The sequence below is a fragment of the Balaenoptera borealis genome (assembly GCF_965194805.1).
Source record: "Balaenoptera borealis genome assembly, chromosome: 19".
NCBI lineage: Eukaryota > Metazoa > Chordata > Mammalia > Artiodactyla > Balaenopteridae > Balaenoptera > Balaenoptera borealis.
In genome coordinates, this window is record NC_138878.1 from 51,324,124 (window position 1) to 51,348,326 (window position 24,203).

At 54.7% G+C, this 24,203-nt stretch overlaps 1 protein-coding gene across 2 annotated transcripts in view; it reads left to right on the forward strand.

Annotated features, from left to right (window-relative positions):
- Positions 1-8,673, forward strand: part of CHST8 (carbohydrate sulfotransferase 8) — a 124,624-nt gene extending 115,951 nt beyond the window's left edge. For both annotated transcript variants that reach the window (XM_082367674.1, XM_082367675.1), the window contains exons 3-4: positions 6,478-6,515; positions 7,087-8,673. In XM_082367674.1, the coding sequence (XP_082223800.1) occupies positions 6,478-6,515; positions 7,087-8,193 (1,145 nt within the window). In that variant the 3' untranslated portion in view covers positions 8,194-8,673. The remainder of the gene's footprint in view (positions 1-6,477; positions 6,516-7,086) is intronic.
- Positions 8,674-24,203: the final 15,530 nt, after the last annotated feature.

Below are 24,203 nucleotides of genomic sequence, written 5' to 3' on the forward strand. Positions count from 1 at the left end.
GGCACCTTTGTCTGGGGCCCCCTGCTGCCTGGAGCCCCATTTGCCTGCCCTGGGCCCTGGGGGCAGCAGAGGTGGCATGGCTGTGAGCTGAGGCCCTAGCAGAGAATTTAATGAGTTGAATTTTCCAGTGAACACAAGTGAGAATTTAAGGCCCTTTGGTGAGGCTTCTTCCATCTGAATTCTGTGCCTTGAGTCCAGGCTGCCCTCTAATTGCTGAGTTTTGCATCAAATCTGCATAAATTAACAATCTGCCCAGATGAAGGGAGCAGCTCACAATGAGGCAGACAGAGGCCGAGGGGGCGGTCAGGAGGGCTTGCCCCTCAAAAGGGCAGAGCCTGAGCTGGTGGGAGAAGAGCCAGAGGAGATACAGCCACTGCGAGGACCCAGGAGCAGGCCCTGGCCAGGTGGCCCCCAGGTGGCAATGGGAGGGAGCCAGCTGGGTGTGTCCTAGTTCCGACCACACAGACCCCACACAGCCGGGGTGGGGTGGACAAAACCTCAGCCGGCGCAGCTCCTGTCTGCATCTGGCTACTCGGCTGGCACCTGCCACCCAGACACACAGACGATTCTCAGGCTACCAGGCCGAGCCAGAGAAGCCCAGCCGGAACCCTGGGCTGCACAGAGAAGCCCAGCACCCGTCCCCCTCTCCAGGGCCAGCTCTCAGTCCAGGAAGCCTCGGCTTTTTCACAAGCGTTTACTGAGCTCCTGCTGTGTGCCAGACCTTGTGCCAGACTCTGTCTGACACAGTTTCTGCCCCAAGAACACGGAGAACTAATACAATCCTTCGTTACTAATTGGACCACCCAACCCAGCAAGGGAAGTGTTTTCTCACCTCCTCCAGGCTATTCCTGCCCAGTGCTCTTAAAGCCCTCTGAAGTCGCTTCCCCCCTGTTATGAATTGAATTGTGCCCCCCCCCCAAATAGGTTGAAGTCTCAGCCTCTAGTACCTGTGAATTTGACCATATTATAGGCTCTTTGCAGATGTCATCAAGATGAGGTCATTAGGGTGGGCCCTAATTCAAAACGACCAGAGGAGAAGGGACAGGTACATAAGACAGCCATGTGAAGACAGAGGCAGAGGTTGGATCTAAATTGCCACAGCCAAGGAACATCTGGGGCAGCCAGAAGCTAGACGAGGCAAGGAAGGACCCTCCCCTTGAGGCTCCAGAGGGAGCAGGGCCCTGCTGACGCCTTCATTTCAGACATCTGGCCTCCAGAACTGTGAGAGAATAAATTATTGTTATTTTTACTCCAGCCTGTTTTGTGGTACTCTGTTACAGCAGCCCTAGGAAACTACTACACCCTCTGTGAGGGTTAAGTTTATATGTCAGCTTGACTAGGCTGTGGTGCCCAGATGTTTGGTCAAACACCAGTCTAGATGTTACTGTGAAGGTATTTTTTAGATGTGATTACCTTTATTTTTTTATTTTTTGATGTGGACCCTTTTTAAAAGTCTTTATTGAATTTTTGTTACAATATTGCTTCTGTTTTATGTTTTTGGTTTCTTGGCCCTGAGGCATGTGGGATCTTAGCTCCCCGACCAGGGATGGAACCCGCACCACCCCCTGCGTCGGAAGGTGAAGTCTTTAACCACTGGACCGCCAGGGAAGTCCCTAGATATGATTACCTTTGAGTTAATAGACTTTGAGTAAAGAGATTACCCTCCACAATGTGGGTGGGCCTCATCCAATCAGTGGAAGGCCTTAGGAGAAGAGAAGGAGAGAATTCTGCCTCCAGAAGGCCCTCAGACCCGAGCTGCACCATCAGTTCTTCCCTGGGTCTCTAGGACGTGGCCTGCCCTGCAGATTTCACCCATCCTCCACAACTGCAAGAGCCAACTGCTTAAACTAAACCCTTCTCCGCATATATATATCCTATTGGTGGTTTCTCTGGGGGACCCTCATTCAGAAACCTTTCAGACTCCCTGCAGAGGGGGGCCTCGCAGCTCCCTCAGGGTCTCTCCCCTGACCCGAGCAGCCAGCACATGCACCCTGGCTGCCGTTTCTCCTGCCAGCATCCCAGCCTCACACCTTGTAGCTCGTCACCGCTTGCGTGAGGGCCTGCACACTGGCCAGCCAGGGAGGGCTGCCCCAGGGCATGAAGGCCTCTCTCCCAGTACACATGGTAGGTACAGGATCAACTTCTTTCTAATTGGGATATGGAAACAGCAGAGCAGGGCAACGGTGTTCATCCCACCAGATGCAACTGCCAGGGAATCTGGGGTGGGACCGATGCTTGGAGGCAGGATCTCGCACGGGGGGCAACCGAGGTGCAGTGGGGGACTTGCCTTTGGTGTCTCTCCTGGCTCCGCCCAGCCTGAAACCCCTGGAGTTTCCTGGCCTGATGGGCAGCATAAGTGAACATGTGGGTGGACAGCACAGATGGGTGTGGGGATGTCCATCATGCAAACTCAGCCGCCGGAAGAGCCAGGCTGTGGAAAAGGAGCCAAGGAGACCCAGCTCAATGCAGGAAACTCTGGGGAATCCAAGGACCACGAGTCTGAAACTGCGGACAGGGCAGGGACTCCGCACTTGCACTCATAGCCTGTGGCCCCTCCTGGCCCCTCCAGTTCTCTCCCATCTCTGTCCCTCTTTGTGGCTCTGACTCCTTCAGGACAGCCGTGCCTTCCCCAAGGCTGCAGTGTTTAGAGTGGCAGGACCCTCCCCACTGCCCATCAGGGCCCAGGGCTGGGACTTGAGCAGCCAGAACAGCAGTCACTCTCCTCAAATGACCAGCCTGGGGCTATAGGGGGTCAAGGGCTCATGAGGCAGCCCTTTCTAGGCACTTGAGTCCTGTTTTGACCCACGTCAGTGTCACCTGTCTACACAGCCAGACTGAAAGGCTGGTCCCCAGCCCCCACCCCCCGTGGGTCCTGGGCATCCAGGATTGGGACTTCTGAACTGAACCCAGCAGGTCTCCCTCCTGTGATTCAGAGAGGAGTGGTGGGCTAGGGACCGTCCTCCCCAACAGCCCACATGCCAGTGACCCCCCTCCCCAGCTCTGCTGCAGACCCAGGCTGCATGGCCTAATTATAGGGCTGGCCTCTCACTCTCATCAGTCGCTCCATCCCCTTGGCAGGCAGCCAGGAAGCTTCTTCAGCCAACGGAGGGCTCGCAGTGTGGAGCGCGCTTGGCAGCCCCAATAGCCCACACCGTGTTTACTCTCACCGCTGCTCACTGCTATTGTACTGCATGTGCTTCAACCACTCTGCGAATCTCCTCTGTCCAGAAAGAGAAAGTGGTCGTTTATTTCTTTCCGTACAGGGGGATAGGGCTCCCTTACAGGTTATTAATATTATGCTGAAGGGAGAGGACAGGTGACTCAGACTCTGAAAGCAGAGGGTGTACATGACTGGCCTTGGGGGTTCCTGCAGCAGGGTAGGCGTGAGGGAGACAGGCGAGGTGAGACGCAGCATGGCGACACTGGATAGAAGAGAAGGCTGGGGGCATATGGCTTTTATCTACCTCTTAGACTTATTTGGGGGCTGGGCAGGTGGTGTTATGTTGAGGCCAAGTCCCCCATGGCAAGGGTTCCGGGGGCTCCTGGTGACAATACCTTCCTGGTGCTGCAGCAGAGGCAGGGCCCTTCCCGGGCCGCTCCCTGGAGCTGTCCAGGGTCCTGAAGTGCAGCTCTCTGGGGAATGCGCAGGCCCCAGGCTCAAGATGCCCAAGGCTCCTCCTGGCCGTCACAGGCTCAGAGCTGGGGGTGGTCTTTGCTTCAGCCTTTATCTGAACAGTGTGTGAAAGAGCAGCTTCCTCCAAGAAAAAAGTAAGGACACTGGGACCCTGGCCAGCGGGGCCATTTCCGGCCATTTCTGTTACATTTCCTTCCTTAAGTTTCTTTATTCCAAAGTGGCCATGTGAGATAGGCTCACAGTCTGCAAACAAGCTGCCATACGTTTAAGGGTCACGAACATGCAACTTGTGGCAAACTCAGGCTCCACATAAGATCTGTTGTTGGGTTTTCCACAAGATAATTGTTTTTTTTCAAAGGGGACAATTGCAACCAGGTTGGCTTTGTTGGGCAAAAGTGGCCAAGAGCTCAGGAGACTCACCCAGCCCTGGGCTCTGTCCAGCAAGGACTTTCTCTCCAGGCTGGGCTCAGAGCTCTGGCCTGACCTGTCTTGGAAACCCTTCAGCCTCAGAGCCCTCCTGTGCAGTCTGCACAGATAAAAATGGGTCAGACCTCACAGCCCACCACCCTCCAGGCTGAGGGGATAGAGCTGGTGGGAGGTCACAGCCGTAGGGGCTGTGACTCTGTAGGCATATCCTCATCTGACTTCACCTGCTGGCAAGATGCCTTTTGTAAGTGGCTCCTCAACCCATTCTCGGCCAAATCTGGCACGACTCATTTGCTCCAGAAAAGGAATATAAATAAGCACCATCGCACCTTGACAAGTTGACAGGATTGACAAGCAGAGTAAATTCCTGTGTCTGAGGCTCTGAGGAGGAAAGGTGATTTAGCAGAGCCAGCTGCCATCAGAAAATAATTAAGGAAACCCGGAAGCATGAAGGAAAACTGAGTGTGCAGAGGGTCCCTTCTGGTGAAGGGATCTGTGATCATTGGCTGCAAGAGGGAACTTGCACGTATCAGAGGGAAATGAGCTCAGGAAGCTCATGCTGGCGACTGCCACCTGAAGAGATGTAGAAGGGCGCGGGGAAGGGGGGGCGGCAGAGGGAAGGAGGCTCTGGGCTGAGAAGGGGACCCTTTGAGGGGCTTAATTCTAAAAGGCTCCTGCCTCAAGGTCAGGCACCCGCTGCTCACACCCCACCCCCTGAGGGGTGCAGCCAGTTCTACAGGGAGCTTCCCCCTCTCCATGGAAGAATCTGGAAGGCCTGTTTCAGGGCTCAGCCACATGCACACACATATAATGCACATAAGCTGGGGGATGCCCAGGAAGGTGTGGACACTCTGCCCTTTGCCCAGGGAAGGGTCATCCTCTGGGCAAAGAGGTCAAAGAATAGTATTGCAGAGAAGAAAGATGCAACATAAGTTGTGCCTTCACCTCCACCTCTCTTGGGAGACGGAAAAGGTCCAGGCAGGCTCAGAGAATTTAGGTTTTCCAGCCCAGGGGTGACCTCACGTTCCCCCACTCTCACTTGCAGATGAATGAAGGAGAATTGTGGGCACATCCTCAGACTGACCAGTATAAGGCCAGGGTCATAGCAGTGGCTGAACCTGTAAAAATGGACCTCACAAGGAATCAGCAGAGTCCCTGAGTCAGGGACAGAGGACCTGGATGTCCCCTCGCCAGCTGGGCTCCAGCCACTGGACCTCCACCGTGTACACAGAGACAGCAGGGGAAGTGCCTTCAGAACAATCCCCACCCCCAACAGCAAACAGAACTCAGTCAGGTGTGGTCAACATGGCGCCCCATTGTGCCAGTTGGAAGTTGGAGCTTTCCACTTGTTTAAAGGATGGCCGGTTCTGACTGTGACTGTGGCTTTTGGCAAAGCCTCAGAGCAGAAATGTCCACTCACATGGCACAGGGGCAGGAAGAACCCCGATGCCTCAGAGGCCAGGCTGGGATGGGGAAGGAAGCCAAGACTCCTAAATAGGTTCCCCCAAAGGAAATCCTCTCGTTCTCCTAGGACCTCCCCTGAAAAGGACCAAACTGGGACCAAACGGAGCAAAGCAAAATCCTCTCCTCTGGTCAAAGATTCGACTCCCCAGAGCTTAACCTGAGCGGCCCCCACCCCAGCGCAGGCAAAGCACCTCCTTGGTGGGCAGAGCGAACAGTCTGGAGTGTGGCCAGTGATGCACTAATCTCTCTCCATCTCCCCCTAGTCGCCAATAAAGGCTCATCAGGCAATCAATCACTGTGCTGGCCTCTCTTCAGCCCATTGGAGGAAACCAGGGTGAGCAGGATGAAGCCAGCTCACCCCGGCGCCCCAAGACCAGCTGAGATGGCCAAAATCGCAAAGCAGATGCCGAGGTGAAGGAACTTTCTGGAGCCAGTGGGGAGGCCCAAGTCGGAGGGGAAAGAGTGTGTTGCACTCCCAGGCCTGTGTGCCGAGGTATGGGTACGAGTGTGTCATCTTCAAGCACAGAAAGGCTAGAGCTAGGGCAGTGTACGAAGAGAAGACGGACAGATCTTCCCGAAGGGCGCTTCCCCATGACTTAATGAAAGTGTGAGGTGGGGGCAGGCTGTGAGGTTCCTGGCGGCTCCACTGGGCAGGTATGTGGGCACCCTTGGGCAGGGCGCCTTCTGGACCCTCCTGATGGTCACATCAGGAGGTGGGACACCCAGAAGTGAGCATCAGCTGGGAGCCAGTGGGACCAAGTCTCTGCTGCACCCCCACTCTCTGCATGGGTAGGAGAGTGGAGGGGCACTTGCACTGTGCCATGCCTCTCCTCCCACCCACCCTGAACTGCCTTTTCCAGCCCAGGCACCCACAGTCAAGAGCCTGTAAGCAGGTCCCTGTGGACCACATGATACTTCCACTGCTAATACTATCCTCTCTGTTTGCTTTTCAGGAATAAAGTTCAACATCAGGCCACAGGAGCCCCACAGCGTGAGTTCTGAGAGTCTGATGAATCTCAGCATGGGCAACCTGGGGAAAGTTGGGGAGGGCAGGGATGAAAACTCAGAGCTCACAGTAAATCCATCTTGCAAAGGAAAATGTGTCCTGTCTTTCCGAGGAGCCTTGGGAACAAAACCTGGGACCTTGGACCCATGAATTTCCCTTTCCCGTTGGAGGGCGGCTTTGGCCTGTGCTGATAGAAGCATTACCTCTGAGCCTGGCTCCTGCAGGCCACCAACTCCCCCGCCCCCCCCCCCCCCCCCCCGCCCCGCGTCACCAGGAGGCTATTCCTGGGAGACCTGCGCCATCTTGTGGCCTAAATGACACTTGCACCTCACACCACGGCCTCTTGAGGGGAGAGGGGATTGTGGGGGCTGTTATGGGGGCTCAGACCGAAGGGGTCGCATCCTGCAGGGCCAGCCTGTCCCCCTCCCCCTCACCTGGGAAAAAACGCGGTCTACAGAGGGGTCAGGGACCCCGGCCGTGGCGAGGGCCTGACCTGTGTGACCCTCAGTGCCAGCTGACCTGTCCACCCTGCTAACCAGTTCTCTTCTTGCCCCAGGACCTCCCATCAGGCAGTTCCCAGGATGGTGACTTTAAGGCACCCACAGAGAGGGTCACCCGAGACTTGCCCAGCCGGGCCCCGAGGGGCCTGAACCTACAGGTGTCCCAGGAGCCTCAAGCCCACCTAAACGTGGGGGCCCGTCTGCGATCCCGGCAGCGCCGCCGGCGACTGCTTATCAAGAAAATGCCAGCTGCGGCGGCCATCCCGGCCAACAGCTCGGCTGGTACGTTCGTCCGGCCAGCACCCCGGGCCCTGGACGGCCGCTGGGTCAGCCTGCACCAGAGCCAGCAGGAGCGCAAGCGGGTGATGCGGGAGGCGTGCGCCAAGTACAGGGCGAGCAGCAGCCGCAGGGCGGTCACGCCCCGCCACGTGTCCCGCATCTTCGTGGAGGACCGCCACCGCGTGCTGTACTGCGAGGTGCCCAAGGCAGGCTGCTCCAACTGGAAGCGGGTGCTCATGGTGCTGGCCGGGCTGGCCTCGTCCACCACCGACATCCAGCACAACACCGTCCACTACGGCAGCGCCCTCAAGCGGCTGGACACCTTCGACCGCCAGGGCATCCTTCACCGCCTCAGCACCTACACCAAGATGCTCTTCGTCCGCGAGCCCTTCGAGAGGCTGGTCTCTGCCTTCCGCGACAAGTTTGAGCACCCCAATAGCTACTATCACCCCGTCTTCGGCAAGGCCATCCTGGCCCGATACCGGGCCAACGCCTCTCGGGAGGCCCTGCGGACGGGCGCCGGCGTGCGGTTCCCCGAGTTCATCCAGTATCTACTGGACGTGCACCGGCCCGTGGGTATGGACATCCACTGGGACCACGTCAGCCGGCTGTGCAGCCCCTGCCTCGTCGACTATGACTTTGTGGGCAAGTTTGAGAGCATGGAGGACGACGCCAACTTCTTCCTGAGCCTCATCCGCGCGCCGCGGAACCTGACCTTCCCGCGGTTCAAGGACCGGCACTCGCAGGAGGCGCGGACCACCGCACAGATCGCCCACCAGTACTTCGCGCAGCTCTCCACCCTGCAGCGGCAGCGCACCTACGACTTCTACTATATGGACTACCTGATGTTCAACTACTCCAAGCCCTTCGCAGACCTGTACTGAGGGGCGGGGCCAACTGGCCGTGGGCGGCCCAGCCCCACCCACTCGCCTGTCCGCAGGGGCACCCCACGCTCCATGGCTTCTCACCTGGCAGCTGAAATGCACCCAGAGCAACAGGGCTCTGAGGAGGCAAGGAGCCGTGCCTGCTGGGTGGTGCAGGCCCTTCAGGGGGGGACAGAGGCCCAGGCCTTGGATGGGGACTCTGGCCTCTGTCCCATACCCGCTTGCATACTCCTCAAATAAGGAAGATGCTGGGGGGTGAGCTGGACACGCCAGGAGTCCCAGCTGCCCATACCCAGCTCTACCAAGAGTCAGGATGACCAGGGAAGTCTGAGGCCCAGAGGACAAAGGCCCCAGCTGTAAGGGATTTCCCGCATCCCTTAGCCATTGCCTTGTACCAAACCACAGGGTTTGCAGCTTTTCTATGACCCGGGGGGAGGTTCCCTTGGAATGAGGTTCCAAATAAAGCACATGGTTTCCAGAGCAGCCGTGTCCATACTCTGTGCGTGGGTGGGGAAACACAGGGGCCCTTCCCTGTGCTTTCTGGGGCTCCTTCTCTCTCCTGAGGACAGCCTGAGCCCCGCGCCTGCAGACCCTGCCCAGGGGAGCCCAGGGCACGAGCAGAAGAAGCAGAGGACCCAGCAGCTCACTTTCAGGGTGCCAGCAGCATCTTGCCTCAGGCTCCCAAGGCCACGTCTCCATCAGTAGGGTCCTCCCGTCTTGGTACCGGCACGTTCATCCCCGAAGAAGATAGACCTGTCCCCGTGGAGGACCATCAAGGTCCCTTTTTGTCAGTGCACTTTGTGGGGGGCCCTCTGGGGACTGCCAGAGCAGTGACAAGCTCTCTGGGCAAGCTGCTATTTGGGGGCTGCCCCTGGGGTCAATGGGACACTGCACATGGGTCTCAGGGGGTGTGGCATTTCCAGGCAGGGAGTGATGCCATCCTTGGCTTTCTGAACCCTGGGATAAGCAGGGCTTTGGCCGAAAGATGTCATCTGCAGACCCCCTGACCTGGCCTTGACCCCTGACTGCATTCCCTGACAGAACCACTTCAAAGCTACCAGGATTGCCTGCCCCCATGTGAACCAACTCTGGGGCAGGAGGAGGAGGAGCTATAGAGGAAACTTCTCCTCCAAAAGCATACACTTTCACACGCAGAGATGGTCTGAAGTTGTCAAAAGGCAGGGTGATTCTTGAAAGGTCTCAGAGAAAGTGTTTGTGGGAGCTTTGAGTTTGGGTACGACTGTGGCTGTCTTGGGGTCTTGTCTGCAATGGGAAGTGCTGCGCGGCTGTTTCTAGGGGCTGTCTGTCTGTCTGCCACTGCTGGGTCTCGTCACTCTGTCAGCCTCTCTGCCCGCAGTCTGCCGCATGCCCTCCTGAATCTTTCTGTGGCCTTTCTCTCCCCAGAGCTTGCTCTCTGTCTGCTCCCACTTGCTAAGGGAGATGCTGCCAGACCCTGAGGGGGCGCTGCTGCTCCCCAAGGTGGGACATCCCAGCCAGCTTCACACTAGCATGAGCGGCTCCATCTTTCTTTCTGGGCTCTGGAAAGGTATAAAGGCAGAACAAGAGGCTTGAGGCTGCCAACTGCCTGCTCAGGGCCACGTGTATCCAAGAAGCCTGAGCAGGGTGAGGCCTCTGCTCGGGTTCCAGCTGAAAGTGGCCCGGGCCATCGGACAGAAGGAACCCAGCGGGGCAGGGAGGAGGCTGGGGTCAGGGCCTGAGGGATTCACAGGTGTGGAAGGCAGGAAGGCAGATGGTGAGAGGCTCAGAGATGCCTCAACACCTCAGCCAGGGCCAGGTCAATGTGAGAGGAGGCGGTGGGGGGGGGGCCTGGCTGACCATGACCCAGAAACAGCTGCCCCTGGGCTGCGGTGCTCACAAAGTGAGGTGGAATTCCTAATGCAGAAACAGTGCCTCTGGTCAAGGATGCATTTGGCGAAGACTGTGGCAGCGTCACTGGTCTTCTACTCAGCAAGAAGACACCCAGAAGCCGGGCTGGGGCAGCCTGCAGGGCACCTTCACCCACTGCTGCTGCTTGGAGGCGATCAGGGTTGCCCAGGGACCATCCTTCCATGGTGTGAATGAGTGTGTGTGTGTGTGTGTGTGTGTGTGTGTGTGTGTGTGTGTGTGTGTATTTGAGGGTAGGAAAAGACATCTTGTGTCATCTCTCAGAGACAGCCAGGCCTGGGTTGGGCAGATGTACACACAAACACATCCATCAAAGAGGGGCTTTCCTTCTGGGTGGTGATGGCAGAAACACAGTCCAGGCAATGACCATGATCACCGCTTGATGGTCCCCAGTATGAGCTCCAGAAGCCCAGCCCTGAGACCTCACCCTGCACCCACTGAGATGGTGCTGGACCCAGCTCCAGCCCCCAGGGCCAGCCTCATATAGCTCTAAGGACAGTGGACTTAACTGCCAACACAGGAAAGTGTGTGTGTGTGTGTGTGTGTGTGTGTGTGTGTTTCTGGGGGGCGCATGGTGAGCATGTGAGTCTATGTGTACGTGTATAAGTGTGTGTGAGTGGTGTGGTAGGTGTCAGTCTTATGGGCATCTGTGTCTGGGGTGAGGGGGTGTGTACACGTGTGTGAGCCCGTATACGTGTTGGGAGGATGGGGGGAATGTGGGCCTTCCTCCCTCCTCTCTGTGACCATCGCGTGCTGCCCCTCCCCTGCCCCTCCCGCCCCATTTAACCTGTTTACCACTTCGTGGTGAAGGAGGGGGCCCTCTGGGTCAGGGACCCAAGAAGGGGTCACAGGCTCCTCCCAGGGGCCAAGCCGGCCCATCAAGTCGGGAAAATAACCACTGAACTCCCAGTGCCCTTTGCCAGTTTGGTCCTCCAAATAGGCCCTCTCTGGGGCAGCCCACAGCGAAGTCCCTGCAGCGGAGACCTCCCTAGACATGAGACCTGCTCTCTAAGTGGTGAAGAGAATAAACATCCCCAAAAGCCCTAGAGTCCCCTGGGGAGATGAGATGTGAGGTCCAGCCAGATGGTCAGACATGAGTTTCAGTTACCTCTGGCCTCCCAGACATGACCAGACCATCCTATCTGCTGTCACCATGGGCCTGGCCACCCACAAAAGGGCCCAAGACAGAGGTGGGCAGGCAGTGGACGGAGGGACAGTCATCCAGAACCCCTATCCCCTCCCAGGCAGGGCCTGTTTACCAATTTCATCCTCAGGGTTGAGACCCCTCGGTGGGGGAATGGGAGCCCCAGGAGAGCCCTGAGGGCAGAAAGTGGTCTCCCCTCACTCTCCCCATCCTCTTAGCCCTTTCCTCTCTGGGGAGCACCCGTGGCTAATCATGGGAGTTTTGTCCTGGTATCTCCCCCGACCTCACCCAGAGCTGGGCACAAGGGGATTACTGTTGACCTATGGGCCCAGGAGTGGACCAGGGTGGTCTCCAGGAACTGGGGCTGAGCAGGGCTGAAATAATCCTGCCCCTATGCTGCTGGGTACAATGACCCTGGCTGAGGCTGGGGGAGCTGTCCCTGGCATGGGGAGTGTGCTAGCCCCGGCTGATCTTGCTGGATGGAGGGGACTCCATGGTCCACGGGCCCAGGCTCAGGGGAGGGCACGTGACAGCCCTGAGCTTTGGTTCTTCGGGGCGGCCTGGCCTGGCGGTGAGGCCTGCGCTGCTCCCTGACTCTTCATGCTGCCCAGAAGGGCCCTTGGCACAGGAGGCTCGGCTGTAAGAAGACAGCAGAGGGTGGCCAAGGGGGCCGCTGGGGTTGGGGCCACGTGGGAACAGACGCTCCCGCCCCCTCCCCGTCTCTGGGCCGGCCTCCAGGAGGGGAGGTGGAGAGAGGGGGCTGGAGGTCTGCTCCCAAGATCACCTGAAGCCTAGGGCAAGGGTCAGGTGTCAGAGGTCAGAAGTAATTCCAAACCATGGGGCCCAGGGTTTGCCACTGCGAATCAAGCGCTCCTGATGGGCTAGTGCCGTGATGCCCTCTCCCACATGCTGCCTGATATACCTACCCTCCCAGCAGCCCTGACCATGCCTTCCTTACCCTACTTTATAGGTGAGGAGACTGAGGCACAGAGAGGCCTGCCTAGAGCTGCACAGCGGCAGGACCTGGAGCTGAAATCTCACCCAAGCAGTCCCGCTGAGACCCCTCACTATTGGGCCCGCCTACCGCCCCGCCGCTAGGCATCTATACTGTTAAGGAGTGGGGGAGCGCGGGAGGGCGCACGTCTTCTCAAGCAGAGACAGTACTGGGCCACCAGAGGGCGCTAAGCCCTCACTCCTGAGCAGAGGCCTGAGCATCCCCGGCAGGCCCACGAGGTGGCAGCAACACCCCGATTGCGCGCCGCTCACGCGGGTCGGAGCATCCCCCAGGACCACTGGAGACTGCGTCGGTCTTCTGCCCTCTGTCCCTCTCATCTATAGGGTCACGGGGACCCTGCCTCTCCAGGTCTGTCTCCGGGCAGACCCTGGAGGTCAATCTCAAACCCTCCAGCTCCAGAGGACACATCTGCCCTAACACCAAACATCCCCAGCGCCCCTCCTGGGCCTAATGGGGCCAGAAGGTTTCAGGAGGCCCTGGAAAGCACAGACTGGTCAACACGAAGGACACAGAGAGCAGAAGGGCCAAGTGTCACCAGGAGTGTTGGCGGAGGGGTCTGCCATCACCCCTGCTGGCTTCACTCCCTTCTTTGGCAAGCTTACATTTGGGGTACATCCTGACCCATCTTGGCCATTTTTCCTTCTGTCTCCTGCCCCTGGCAAACCCCAGAGCAGCCAAGCCCCTCCAGCCTGCCCCCCTCACTGCAGGAGGAGAGGACTGACAGGGCTCTCCTTACACTCACCATCACAAACCTCTCAGGGCCACCAAAAACCTGCCGACGTTTGTCCTCCACTCTCCATGAGGGTGACGCAGGCCTTCTGTGACTTCAGCCACATCACACACCCATGCTCACATGGGCACAGACATACACAGACATGCACACACACACACACACACACACACACACACACCTTCTCACAAATACATACACATCCAGACCTGGGGATACATCCGCAGAGGCATAGGTACAAACACACATGCAGACACACACACAGACATATAAGCATGCACAGAGACCCAGGTGCACAGGGACACAGAGAGACACACATCCACACACTTACACAGACATGCACGCGCGTGCACACACACACACACACACAGAAATGTGCACCGCTCACGGTGTGCCTCTGACCGCAGTGAAAGGAAAGGGGAGGACCAGAAAGGGCTTCACTGTCTCATGTCAAACTGATGCCCTGTGTGCACTGACCCCGCTTCTCACTCCCCCCTGCCCTACCAGCGTCAGCCCTCCACTGCCTCTTTGATCCCAGCCCTTTGTCTCCTCCTCAGAGACATGGCCCTCTCTCTGCCGGCCCATCAGGCTTCAGCCCCCTCTTCAAAACTTCACATCCCCTCCAGCCCTTGCCCCATTTCTGTCCTCTCCTTCCCAGCAAAACATACCCTGCTGCCTCACGCCTCCACTAGCCTTTTGCTCTTGAACCCACCATGGTCTGCCTTCCAGTCCCCCCCCCCCCACAGAAATGGCTCGCTTCAGAGTCTCCAACAACCCCACGTTCTGAATTCGACAGACACCCCTTGATCGACACACACCCTGGGCCAGCTCAGCCAGCTGCACTCCGTTGTACAGCTGGCACCCAAATCTGCACCTCCAGCCCTGACCTCAGACCCCACACCGCACCTCTGTCGGCATACCTCAGGGCACCTCACATCTCACGTCCCCACCAAGCCTCACATCTCTCCCAATCGGCCCTGGACTCCTCCTTTTCACACATGTCATTCTCTCTGTCCCCTAAGCGTATCCTCAATCCATGTACTTCGCTCTCTGTCCAATGCCTTCATCTTAACCCAAGCCGCTTCTCTCCCTCCTAGGCCCCTGAAGCAACATTAAGAATTCTGGCTTTACTGCTTTACCGGAGATTGCTCTAAGCATTTTGTATATACTAGCTTATACTAGCATATACTAGCGTATATGAAATCCTCACTACAACCCTGTAAGGTAGATACAGTCATTCTCCTCCCATTTTTTACAGAAGAGGAAAGTGACACACAGAGAGGTTAAGTAATTTGCCCAAGCTCACACAGTTATAAAAAGGAGGTTCCAGGATTCAAACCCTGGCATTTTGGCCCTGGTGTCCCCCAGTGTGGTGTCTCGCTTCTCTAGCAGCACAGAAAAGGTTAGAGCTGGGCTCCTCCGAGGCACGTGGGGTGGAAAGAGGGGAGGGGAGAGAGAAACAGTGGCCCAAGGGATCTGGGGCAGACAAGGAGGGGCATGAGGACAAGAAGGGCTAATGGCAGAGGGCAGGTGAGAGGGTCTGTGGAGGAAGTAAGGTGGGAGTTGGGGATCTATAACCTTGGGGATGGTGTGGTTTCTGTGTGACAGGGACAGACTGTGGCAGGAGGTGTATGTGGGGCAGGGTGGGCAGAAGAAAAGGTTGCCGGACAGAGGCGACCTCAGTTCCAGAGCTTGTAAACAAGTCCTGTCCCATAGACATACCTTCTTCAGCCTCCTCTTGGGTCTAAAGATGCCACCATTCCACACGGGTGTCTGCACCCAGCCCCATCGCATGACCGCGGACTACGTGGCAGTTGCCTGGGCTATGAGCCGGGCCTCTATTTGGGGAGCTGGTGGGAGAGGATGTTGAGGGGTGGAGCCAGCACCAGCTCATGGGGAGACGCAGGCGCACGAAGGGCAGTTCTGGCAGACGCAGGGAAGAGGACCCAGCCTGGCAGGAAGGGCCAGGGCAGCGAATGCAGGTCAGCAGGGAAAGCTCGCGTTCTCACCCTCCAAGCCGATGTGCTGAATTTTACTTTTCCTTTTATTTATTTCTTCTGCTTAAATCCTGTTTCTCTCCCCGAGGCATCTAATCTATTATTTAACATTGGATTGTGCGATTGAACTCCCAGGCAAATTGAAAATTATTTGTGTTTGAGGTTTCAGGCATGAAGCCGAGGCGAGCATTTCTGGGAGATCCTGGGAACCTGGGTGAAGGTGAAGAGCCCGCAGCCCTCCTCCTTGAAGGGGCGGGCGGGGTGCTGGGGGGGGAAGGGGGGTGTCCAGGCCACGGAGCTCCCCCGCCAGCTCCACCCAGGCCTTGCGTGCCCAGAGCCCACAGCTCAGGGGTCATTCATCTCCACGCGGCATTTCACTTGGGAAACGCCATCCACACCACCCACTGGCAAAGTCCTGGCAGGCCGAGCAGGTGCCATCCGTCCCCCAGCCCCGCACCCACCCTGGGGGGAGGCCACAGTCACAGGAGAATTAATGGCACAGGGACAAAGCTCGCCATCATTTTTCAGGGCTTGGGCTTTCCGTGGGATTGCAGCCAGGGTTGCCGGCCTGATGGGGGTCTGTGCGGAAAGAACTGAGGTAGGAGGGGCCAGGGTGGGGCTGAGGACCCTGCCCCGGGGGGTGCAATCACAGGCCTCTGGAGCCCGAGGGCTGAGGGGGCATGTGACCCTGCAGGGCTGCCCCCAAGGACAGGAATTGGGGCCACCCCCGAGGCAGAGAGCGCTTGAGTCTGGGCAGGGTGCACGCCTTCAGCACGTGTGCGGGGTGCGGAGGGCAGAACCTCTTGGCCGTGAGAAGGAGATTGGATTTTGTGCTGGAAACAACAGGGAGCCAGACTTTGAGACAGGGAGATGCGACAGGTTTTCTGTGTCAAAAAAAGATCCATGATAAGGCAAAGGCCGTCGGCGCCCATCCACTCCACGTTTCCTGAATGGTCACATGTGCCAGGCGCCGTGCTAGGGACACGTGGTGATGGCACCCGTGTGCTCCCGCCCGGAACCGGGGCCCAGCGTGTGGGATGACAGTGGGAGTGGGGATCCCCACATAGATCCTCCGCCACTCAGACGGGTCACTCGAGCGTCCGCTGCTCCTGCAGGAACACTGGGGGGGCGGCCCACGGGGCACAAAAGAATCTCCCAGACCAGCCTGCTGCCAGCCCCTGCCACAAACCCCAAAAGCTGCTCAGACCCTGATGCAGCTTCCCCTCAGCCCCTCACCCCAGGCCCCTCGGTGCAGCGATCCCCCACCCTACCCCGCTGTAGCCGCTGACACCGCAGGCCCTGCACACAGGATCTGGCACCAGGTCTGAGAGTGTGCTTGGCCACGTCACCCTCCTTCCACCCCTGACCCAGAGCCAGGCCTGGAGACCCAGCCCGGTCCCCTGCCAGGGCCAACAAGGGGCTCACGCTGACATGCTCATAGTCAGCATAAATATAACTTTGCACCCCCCAGAGAATGCATCATCTTTTCAGAGACCTCTGGAATATATACAAAAGTTAATCACAGATCCCTTCGTCTCTCTCTCTCTCTCTCTCTCTCTCTCTCTCTCTCACACACACACACACACACCCCTCATTTCCCACGGAAAGAATGTAAAATGTAAAAGCCACATATTTAGACAACAATGACAAGAATTGGAACTTATAACATCTGGGACCTTTTGGTAGCAAGTATAAGGAACCTGTTGGCACCAATTTCAGGTGAAGGAGGACCTGATGAGGGGTCCAGTAAGATGGGGACTTAACAGCAGGACTGCAGAAGCCCAGGGCCTGGGACCCTGAGTGCCACCAAGGCTCTCTCTATCGGGCTTACCTCCACTCCCTCGGTGGGCTGTTTCATGCTTTCCCATTGTGAACCCACTTCCCCTGCTCTTTCTGTGCCCATGGCAGAAACTCAAGCAGGGGACTCACCAGGGGAGGGACTGCTGCCCAGGGAGGGACAGGCCCCTTGACTCCCAGTCCCAGCCTCAGGGACACTCTGATGGGCCCAGCAGTTCCATCTCTAGAAATCTGTCCTGCAGAAACTCCAGGCAGGGAGATGAGAATATGCATGAAAAATGTTCATTGCAGCATGATGTGAACTATCAAAGGACTGGAAACAACCTGAATATTCATCAGTAGGGAAGTAGAAGGACCAAATGCGATCCACTCGTGTTGCCAAATATGATGGATCCACCTAATGAAGAAAGCAGTAGGTCCTCTCATTCACCTATTCAATAAATACCTTCTGAGCACTTGTTATGTGAGGCCCACTGTGCTCAGTGAAGGGGACACAATAGTGAGCAAAAGCAAACCCCATCCTTGCCTTGCAGAGCTTGCTCTACCTGGGGAGCCTGATGCTAACGACGGAGTAATGCTGCAGGTGTAGCATCATGAGCTTTTGAGGGCTACAGTGGAGATGACCTAGACAGAGAAGTCAGGGAAGGCTTCCTGGAGGAAGTGGTGATGGAGCCAAGATCAAGACAGGTGGCAGAGCAAGGAAAGAGCATGTGCAAATGTCCTGGGGTGAAAGATTGTGTGGCCAGGTGAGGGAGGGAAGACGGTTGCTGGGGCTGGAGCAGAGGGGCTGTGGTGGATGCCATGATGAGCCTCCCAGATCCCCGTCAGGAGTAAAGAACCTCCAGTGTCAGCAGTGCTGCTGGCAGGCAGACCTCTTAAGGGATTGGCTAGGCTAAAGACAGCTGCTTGCCTAAGGTCACAGCGCACCCAATATCTAATCAACATGGAAATAGAAAGGTCCAGTGTCCTCACCCAACAATTCTGCAGGGTCATCCAGACTCAAAGCTCCACATGCCTGGACAGAATAACAGCCCCCAAAGATGTCCACATGGTAATCCCCAGAACTTGTGAATATGTTAGCTTACAGGGCAAAAGGGATTTTTTCCACTACGATTAAGGATCATGAGATGGGGAGACGATCCTGGCTCATCCAGGTGGGCACAATGTAGTCACAAGTGTCCTTATAAAGTGAGGCAGAGGGTCAGAGTCAGGGAGGAGAGGAAACGATGGAATCAGCGGTCAGAGTGATGGAAGGAAGAAACCACCAACCAAGGAATGCAGGAAGCCTCCAGAAACTGTGAAAGACAAGGAAACACATACTTCCTAAAGCCTACAGAAGGAATACAGCCCTGTTGACCCATTTTCAACTTCTGAACTCTGGAACTGTAAGATAATACATTTGTGTTGCTTTGAGGCACAATATTTGTGGCAATTTCTTATAACAGCAACAGCAAACTGACACAGCGTGAGAGCCCAACTTTTCCCTCCATCTAATCCTGCTTTCTTCCCCTCCATTCCACAAGTGCTGATGCCGGGAACTCTCCCTTATAAACCTCTTGCATGCTAATGAGTTCTGCTTCCCGGAGAACCCCACCTACAGCAGCGAGGGCTGAGGAGTCTGAGAAAGCAGATGCTGGGGTGGGATTCGGGAGCAGATGCACCCGTCTCGCCTGCCTGGTGACAGTGGTAGGTGGGTAGCTCCTCTTACAACATGGTAACAGTGCAATTGTTATCACTTTCACCTTTGATGAATTGAGATCGTTTACCTGTGGAAGGAAATGCAACTGCTGGGGGCAACTATTCAGACACCTGAGAAGTATCATGGGAACGCAAAATCGGTGAAATTAGGTGGCTATTGCCAAACTTAACTAACACTTTGAAAAAAGATAACCAAAGACTGAGAGCAATTAAGAGTTAAGTGTGAAATAATTGAAGTATAGTTGATTTACAATGTTTTGCCGAAAGGAGGTCCCTGAGTCCTGTAGCAGGAGGGCAGACAAGGTGGAGAATCTCAGAGCAGCCAAGTTCCAAAGAAGATTAAACTTGGGGAATTCCCTGGCGATCCAGTGGTTAGGACTCCGCGCTTTCACTGCCAAGGGCCCGGGTTCAATCCCCGGTTGATCCCTGGTCGGGGAACTAGGATCCCACAAACCGCACGGCGCCACCAAAAAAAAGCCTTGAAATGATCAAGGCTACAGCAAAGAGGATTAAACTCAACCTAAGTAGCTCTGTGTCAAGATCATGCTCTCATGGGGAGAGGATGGCATCCTGACGTTTCAGATGGGACATCTGAGTTGATGCACCCCAAATCTGAAATCCCTAGATTGTCTTGAACCCTCTGAGCCTGCAGGAGTGACCCATTCTTCCCTATTAAGAACTAATGCTCCACTATTCCTTAAAGAAATGCAGAGATCTCTGCTCTGCAAGACATTATACAGCCCCTCCAGGATCTGCCCCCACCTCCCCTTCTGGCCACTAGACCTATTAATTAGGGGTCAAGTCACACCATGACTGGGCCAAGGCAGTGCTGGACTTGATAAGGAAGGAAAGGAACTATGGCCCCTGGGTCCTGGCAGGATCCAAGAGAGCACGGGTGAGACTGGATTATGAAGGTGCATCATCCAAAGTCCACGGGGGAGCAGGGAGAGACACGTAAGGTTGGAATGATTGGAGAGCTTATCAATGTGAGAGCACTTTCCTGGGATGCAAGATTCCCTAGCAAGGACCACGAGAGATGGTGCAAAAATTCTGCTAGAAGCATGGAAAAAGTCATGGTGGAAAGGGGACTTAAAGGGCTCTGCAAAGTGGGCAAGCTGGAGTGAATGTGCTAAAGCCCCAAGGCAGGGAAAACCGGTGGAGGACTATGTTGGGTAAGGGGCGGACACACCCCTTACCCAAGCAGCAGGGAATGTGTGCGTGAGAGGAGCGCCAGCATCACTGAGACGATGGGTGACGGCTCCCCTCTGGGCGCTGGGCTGCTGGTAGGATCAGCTCTTGTGGCACAAGGGTCACTGACAGCAATGAGGACAAGAAAACCCCCAAAAAATAGAGGTCTAGTGGTGAGATTTACCCATCTGAAGAGAGGTGGATGCAATCGTTATAATGGGTGGTCCGATCAGAGTGGCCCCAGGTGACCGGGCCTACAGCAGGTCCTCGAGAACAAGGTTTTCCCTGGAGGCAAAATAGATGGGCAACCAACAAATGTTACGCTCAGTCTGTACAATCAAAGAAATCAAGAATGGATAATCAGGAACCTAAGGGCAATCCTCCCAACCAAAAAAAATGTCATGATTCCTTGCCCAGTTTCTGGAGGTAAGTCAGTTTTCAGACCAGGAAACCAATGACTGAAGGAGAAATCAAGCCTCCAGGATGAGCCTGTAACATAAAGCAAGTATATCTAGTAATCATACCCCAAGTCCTTCTCCAAAGATATCCTGGGGAAAGAGGCTACCCAAATAAGTCTAGGACATTGGACAGGGTCCAACTTGATATAGCTATGCTGAGCTCTGATGTGTCATGGCGGCCCTCCATTAGAGTGGGGACATACAGGCCAGGTAACAGATGGAATGCTGGCCCAAGCGTGGCTTACAGTGGATCCATTGGATCCACAGATTCACCCAGTGGTCATTTCCCCACTCCCCAAAGTGTAATTAGAGACTTAGTAATTGTCACAAGCCCCACTTTGACTCCTTGGCCTGTGGGGTGAGAGCTTTTGTAGTGGGGCAGGCAAAGAGGAAGCCTCTGAAACTGCCCTCTGTCCGCTTCCAAGACAGTATATGAAAAACAATATCACATGCAAGAGGGAGGAGATATGGGGATATATGTTTATGTATAGCTGATTCACTTTGTTATACAGCAGAAACTAACACACCATTGTAAAGCAACTATACTCCAATAATGATGTTAAAAAAAAACCAAAAAACAAACAAACAAAAACAATATCACATCCCAATTGGGGGAGGGGGAGGGTGGTGGCAGATATTGGAGCTAGCTTTTTTTTGGCCGCACTGTGGGGCTTGCAAGAGTTCCCCGACTAGGGATTGAACCCAGGCCCTCGGCAGTGAAAGCACAGAGTCCTAACCACTGGACCACTAGGGAATTCCCCATGGTGCTACCTTTTAAAAGCTAAAGGATCTAAGGGTAGTGGTCCCCATTATAGCTCTGTTGAACTGACCAGTTTGCCCCTGCAAAAATGAGACAGATCCTGAAGGATGACAGTGCAAACCCAGCCAAGCAGTAGTCGGAATCACAGCTGCTGCGACAATCATGGTATTCTTGCTAGTGCAAATTATCACGACCTCAGTACATGGTACTTGGCGATTGATCTGGCAAATGCATTACTTTCTATCCCTATCAGAACAGAGGATCAAAAACAGTTTGCATTCAGTTGGAATGGATAACAGTGTACATTCACAGTCTTGCCCCAGAAATACATTAACTCTCCAGGCCTCTGTCCAATTATAGGCCCCAAAGATCTGGATTGGCCCCACATCCTGCAAAATATCATATTGGTCTGCCATATCAATAACCTCGTGCTCATCAGAATGAATGAACAAGAAGTGGCTAGTACATTGTGGGCCTGAGTAAGACCCACACACTCCAAAGGTTAGGAGGGTGAACCCAGCGAGGTTTGAGGGGCCTGTCATAACAATAAAACTTTTAGGAGCTGCAATGGTCTGGAGCATGCCAGGGCAACCAAAGCATAGGACAAATAATGGCATCTTGCACCTTCCACCTCAAAGAAGGAAGTATAATGCTTGGTAGGCCTCCTTGGGTTCTGAAGGCACCGTCCGCATACATGTGGTCTGGACTACTCCAGACCACATACCAGGAGACATGAAAAGCTGCCGGCATTGATTCAGTCCAGAGATGGAAAGGACTTTGCAGCAGGTCCAGGCTATGATGCAAGAGGTGCCAACTCAGGCTGTACGACCCAGAGGATCCTATGGTATTGGAGGTATCAGCACTGGGAAAAGATACCATGTAGAGTTTTTGGCAAGCCCCAAGGGGAGGATTACAATGCAGACTCTTAAGGTTCTGTCACAAGGCCATGCCGTATGGAAAATTAGAAACCCTTTGAAAAGCAGTTCCTAGCATGCTATGGGCCCTGGTATAGACCGACCATGGGACACCAAGTGAAAATGCAGCTATAACTGCCTGTCTTAGTCTGTCTGGGCTGCTATAATAAAATACCATAAACTGGATAGTTTATAAACAGCAAATATTTATTTCTCACAGTTCTAGAGGCTGGGAAGTCCAAGATCATGGCACCAGCATGCCTGGGTGAAGACATTCCTTCTAGTTCATAACCAGCATTTTCTCACCATGTCCTTATGTGGTGGAAGGGGCCAGGGATCTTTCTGGAACCTCTTTTATAAGGCACTAATCTCATTCATGAGGGCCCCACCCTTATGACTTAAGAATCTCCCAGAGGTCCCACCTCCTAAGGACATCATATTTGGGGGTCAAGGTTTCAACATATGATTTTGGGGGGACATAAACATTCAGACTGTAGCGCTGCCCATCATGAGCTGAGTTCTGTCAGACCCACCAAGTCAGAAGGTCAAGTGGACCCAGCAGCATCCATCATAAGACAGAAGTGGAACATCTAAGACCAAGTATGAGCAGGATGACAAGCCATAAGCAAGGTGTGCGAGCAGGTAGCCTAGACTACCTTGTTATCCACCACTGTTGCACCGAGGCCTCTCCATTGATTCACACCTATGGCCACATGTTGAGGGGTATGACCAGGTGATGAAAGACCAGCTTTGTTCACAGAGGTGTTGGCTTGGTATGTGGAAGCAAGTAAAAAAAATAGGTGGTACCTGCACTGCAGCCCCACTCAGGATTGACCTTGAGAGAGCATGGTAGACTGAAATCTTCCCAATGGGTAGAGCTGCAGACCTTTGGGCAGAGCACCTGCGATCCTCTTTGATGGAAATAGAAACCCAGTAGAAACCTAATAAGGTTTCTAGTTGGGAGACTAGAAGGAGACTGATTAGAAGCTAGGCTATCTGGGACAATCATGTGGATGGGACTTGGCACAAAGTGTGTAGCTTTCTTTCTCACTGGAGAGCATCCATCATGGAAGAGGCACTAAACAACCAAGTCAACAGAATGACTTGGCCAAGTGACATCAACCAGCTCCTGTCATTGACCTCTTCACTGCCGGCCCAAGTGGCAGGGTGGAGGCTATGAAGACGTCTAACAGCATGGGATCTCACCCAGCAAGGCTGATCCAGCTGCTGCTGCTGCGGAATGTTCAGTCTTCCAGCAACAGAGGCCAAAGCCAAGTCCTACACACAGTGCCATTCCTTGAGGACACCAATCTACAGATCCAAGTTGACCACACTGCATCCCTTTCATCCTGAAAGGAGCAGTGATTCATTTTCTTAGGAGTAAACATATATTCTGGGTACAGATTTGCTTTTCCTGCCCACAGGGCCTAAGCCAGACAACTATACAAGGGCTTACAGAGACCCACACAGGGTCCCACAAAACATTGTGTCAGCAATGGAGGTATGAGGGGAGGCAAACGACTGTAAGTTGCACTGGTCATAACACTTCCTATATCGCCCTGAATCTGCCAATCTGATAAAGCAATGGAAGGGCCCGTTACAAGCACAGCTAAAGCACCAGCTCGGAGTTCATATTTTGCAAAGATGGGGTGCCATTTTCCAGAGCAAAGCGTACACTTTAAATCAACAATAGGTCGACATGGGTCTACTTGTGTGTGGTCGGCAGAATAACAACCCGTTCCCCCAGAGATGTCCATGTCCTAATTCCCAGAACCTGTGAATATGTTCCCTTTACTTGGCAAAAGGGACTTTGCATGTGTGATTAAATTAAGGATCTTGAGATGGGGAGATTATCCTGAATTATCTGGGTGGGGACAATGTCCTTCTAAGTGAAAGAGGGAAGCAAGAGAGCGTCAGAGCGATGCAGTGTGAGGAAGATTCAACCAGCCACAGCTGGTTTTGATAATGGAAAGAACCATGAGACTAGGAAAGAGCCAGGCTCTAGGGGCTGGAAAAGGCAAAGAGATGGCTTTTCCCCTAGAACCTCCAGAAAGAATGCAGCTTGATTTTTAGCCCAGTGAGATACATTTCAGACTCTGACATCCTGAACTGTAAGATAATAAATTTATTTTGTTCTAACTCACCAAGTTTGGGGTAATTTATTACAATAGCGACTGGAAATGAATACACTATGTTGCAGGTAAGATGGGTCTGGGAACCAAGGAGCGGAAGTAAGAGTGTCCTGCTTGCCATCACTCCTAGCCACCCACTTGGGAAATTTGTGCTTCCCACAATCTTGGGCTCTAAGGGTTTAGAGAGCCTGGTTCTAATAAAGAATGCTTCTGTCAAGGACCACAGTAAGAGTTCTGTGAATTATGGCTATAGATGCTGCCTGGGCACTTGA